The sequence below is a fragment of the Protobothrops mucrosquamatus genome, unplaced genomic scaffold (genome assembly GCF_001527695.2).
Source record: "Protobothrops mucrosquamatus isolate PMUCROS unplaced genomic scaffold, P.Mucros_1.0 scaffold1244, whole genome shotgun sequence".
Classification (NCBI taxonomy): domain Eukaryota; kingdom Metazoa; phylum Chordata; class Lepidosauria; order Squamata; family Viperidae; genus Protobothrops; species Protobothrops mucrosquamatus.
The window spans coordinates 111485-115168 of record NW_015387451.1 but is presented as its reverse complement, the minus strand read 5'-3'; the positions used below and the strand labels follow the sequence as shown (position 1 = coordinate 115168).

The following is a 3684-nucleotide window of genomic DNA, read 5'->3' as shown; positions in this document are numbered from 1 at the left end:
TTGGTTCTCTTTTGGGCTGGGGGAAGGTATAGTATCTCCTTGAGCAGAGTGGTTGGACTAGAAGACCTCCGAGGTCCCTTCCAGCGATGATGATAATGATGACGATGATTAAACAAAGTGAAGACGGTCAAAGAAACCCATTTCCCATTTTCTGGAGAGGCCACTGACTGATCTCTTGTGTTCCTTCCCCCCCTCCCAGACTAGAATATCCCCCCCCAAGGTTCCTTCCAGCTATGATGATGATGATGAAAGCAACAAACCCTTTTGTGGTTTTAGTGGGATTTCAATCCTTTCCGCATAATTATTCGCCTGACTGTCCTTGCAGGTTTGACGCTTTGGGTTGTGGGGCAGGGCTTATTGAAAGCCTTTTGAGAATTGGGGTGAACTTCCAGCATTACAAATAAATAAAAATGGGGGCTCTTCATGGTTGTTGCTCCCCTCCCGTTTCCACTCCACTAATGTGGGTCTGCAAGAATGTTTTTTGCCTCTTTTGAATCGGCTGCCTCCTTTCTTTCTGGATGGACAGTTGAACAGAAAGCCAGCTGGGCAGAGGATGAAAAAGCTCAAAGGGAGATGGCAGGTAGAGAGAGCAGTTTGGGCAAATCCTGAACAGACAACGAAGGGTTAGTTGTGCTGTTGAACGCGGATGCAATTTACTTCCTAGAAAGAACTATGGTTTTGGGGTCTCCCGTTTCTGTCTTTGGCTTGAGATCCAAGACTTGAATCTGAAGATGAAACTCTGCTTGTTGCTTTGTCAGTCTGCGGCTTTCTTTCTGCCTTAACACTACAGCCCTGTTGCATTGCACTGTGTGAAGGCCAAATTGGGAAGAAATAGAGTTCCTTTAGACTTGCTAGAGGTTCTCCTAGGCCAGGGCATAAAAAAAAAGAAAAGAAATGAAGGAACAAGATTCGGCCGTTTCTGAAGAAAAAGAAAGCCGTGATACCACGCTGCCCGAGAGCAGTGAAGAATCTTGGAAAAGAACAGGGCAGGAGACTTTGGAGGAGGACACGTTCAGCGCAGAGGCTCATCGCCAACGTTTCAGGAGCTTCGGCTACCAGGAGGAAGAAGGTCCTCGAGAGATTTGCAGCCGTCTCCACCGTCTTTCCCGTCAGTGGCTGCAGCCGGAACGACACACCAAGAGCCAGATGCTGGACCTGGTGATCCTGGAGCAACTGCTGGCCATCCTGCCCGTGGAGATGTCCAGCTGGGTGCGGGAATGCGGAGCAGAGAGCAGCTCCCAAGCGGTGGCCCTGGCCGAAGGCTTCCTCCTGGATCAGATGGAGCAGAAGAAGCTGGAGCAGCAGCAGCAGCAGGTGGGGATCCCACCTTCATGATGGCTTCAAAGGGCTACATAACATCCAGTAGGGGGCGCCTCAAAACTACAGGTAGTTCTTGACTTACGACCATAACTGAGCCCCAAATTTTTCTTGCTAAGCTAGAGCAGTGGTTCTCAACCTTTTTAATGCCGCGACCCCAACCGGTTGTAAGTCGAGGACTAAACCGGTCGTAAGTCGAGGACTAAACCGGTCGTAAGTCGAGGACTACCCAACCAGTCGTAAGTCGAGGACTTTCCCTGCCCGGGAGCGCCGCACATGTGTGGTTCCGCCCCCTGCGCCGGCCGAGGCGTAGCTGGCAAGCGGCAGAGACGGAGCAGGCCGACCACCAGCTGGCCCAGCCCAAGGGAGGTAAGGCACCTGCCGGAAAAGGGGAAAAAAATGGCGGACAAAAAAATGCGGACAAAAAAAATGGCGGACAGCCTTGCTTGGCGACCCCCGTGAAATGGTTGATCGACCCCAAATGGGGTCCCGACCCACAGGTTTAGAACCACTGAGCTAGAGAGTTGTTAAGCGAGTTTTGCCCAATTTTACAACCTTTCCTGCCTCGGTTGTTAAGCGAATCGCTGCCATTCTTAAGTTATAACCCGGTCGTTAAGTGAATCCGGCTTCCCCCGTTGACTTTGCTTGTCAGAAGGTCGCAAAAGGGGATCGCGTGAACCCTGCAACCGTTGTAACTGTGAGTCAGTTGCCAAGTGTCCGAATTTGGACCACATGGATGCTGCAGTGGTCATAAATATGAAAAGCCGTCATCGGTCGCTTTTTTCAGGGCCGTCGTAACTTCGAACGGTCATTAAAAAAAACTGTTGTAAGTCGAGGACTACCTGTGTTTGCATGTCTCGCTCTTTTTTTTTTTCCAATCCTGCTCCCATTTCTAAGTTGTGGATCTTTGTTGCCATTTCAGATAAACCACTTCTTTATAAAAATGGAATATGATTTCCCTGCAACAGAGGAGGTTCCACTGGGCACCATCGTAGGGAATCCTTTGCAAACAGGGACCCTGCAAGAAGATCCCAGAGGATTCACGCGGCCAGGTAAGAATTTGTGACAATGTTGTGTAGTTCAGCTAGGCCAGGGGTAGGCAACCTTGGCTCTTTTATGACTCGTGGACTTCAACTCCCAGAATTCCTGAGCCAGCCACGCTGAGGGGAAAGGGAGAGGTTTCCAAGCTGAGCCATGCTGGCTCAGGAATTCTGGGAGTTGAAGTCCACGAGTCATAAAAGAGCCAAGGTGGCCTACCCCTGAGCTAGGTCTTCCTGGCCCATACATGAAATGGTGGGCTACTCTTTTGCTCCCTGCATGGCCTGAGAGGAACAGTGAGGCTCCTCCAGTGGATCATGCCTTGGCACTTGCCTCGGTCCCACCCCCTTCTGCCAGAGACCCTCAGATCTGTCCCACTCCTGCCCAGGCCCCCACAGGCACCCTTGACGTGAATGGTGTAGAGCTGGCCACACCCACCCAGTAGGCCACACCCACTCCATCCACACCCACCCAGTAGGACGCACCCACCCTGGCCACACGCACCCGGCCCCCTGAGGGCAACCGTAATGCTGATGCGGCCCTCAATGAAATTGAGTTTGACACCCCTGCCTTATCTTATTCTCAAATGCTCTTATGTTAAAGATTATGATGTCAAGAATGAAACCTTGGCAGCTACAGTAGTGGCCAAAATTGTGGAAACCTTTTGGGAAAAGTGTACAGTAGAAATGCCACCTTTGGTTAAGTTTCCACCAATTTTTCTTCTAATTACTTTACAACTGTAGCCTTGTTCACTTAATAATACTATTTTACATCGCTTTCTGGGCAACCAGTCGACTCTTTTGCACCGTTACTTTAATTTTATTACGTTTTACAAGCTCACTAAATGAAAGAACACCAAAAAACCCCCAACCGACTTGATAGCCATCACATAACACACTGACAAGTGTCCTCCTCTCAGCTTCAATACAGGACATCAATAACTGAATCCTACTGTGATCTGATTGGCTCATTGCCAAAACAAGATGACACTTGATTGGCTTTCTAAACGCTCATGCTCATTGGCTACAATCAGATGAAGGAAAACTACCTGATAACAACCTAAGCAAATTGTGCTTCCTTTTTCTGGTTATTTGGTTATAACTTTTCATAGAATACAGTGCAGATAATTGAACAAACTATGTTGCATTACATTCTTAATTAAATTATCTTTCCATTGATATATAATTTTATGGTACTAATCCCCCCAAAAGTGGTGTTATTAGCCATCAAACCTCAAAAATATACTTTTCCCAAAAGGTTTCCACAATTTTGGCCACTACTGTATGTGTCTCTTCTTTTCAACTTGCCATTAGAGTAAGGCTGGGGAGA

General features: G+C 48.4%; 1 protein-coding gene across 1 annotated transcript in view; it reads left to right on the top strand.

The window, feature by feature from the left end:
- Positions 1-894: 894 nt before the first annotated feature.
- Positions 895-3684, top strand: part of LOC107292014 (zinc finger protein 2 homolog) — a 9907-nt gene continuing 7117 nt past the window's right edge. Inside the window, exons 1-3 of the mRNA XM_029285070.1 lie at positions 895-1314; positions 2240-2369; positions 2959-2993. Of these exons, the coding sequence (XP_029140903.1) occupies positions 895-1314; positions 2240-2369; positions 2959-2993 (585 nt within the window). The remainder of the gene's footprint in view (positions 1315-2239; positions 2370-2958; positions 2994-3684) is intronic.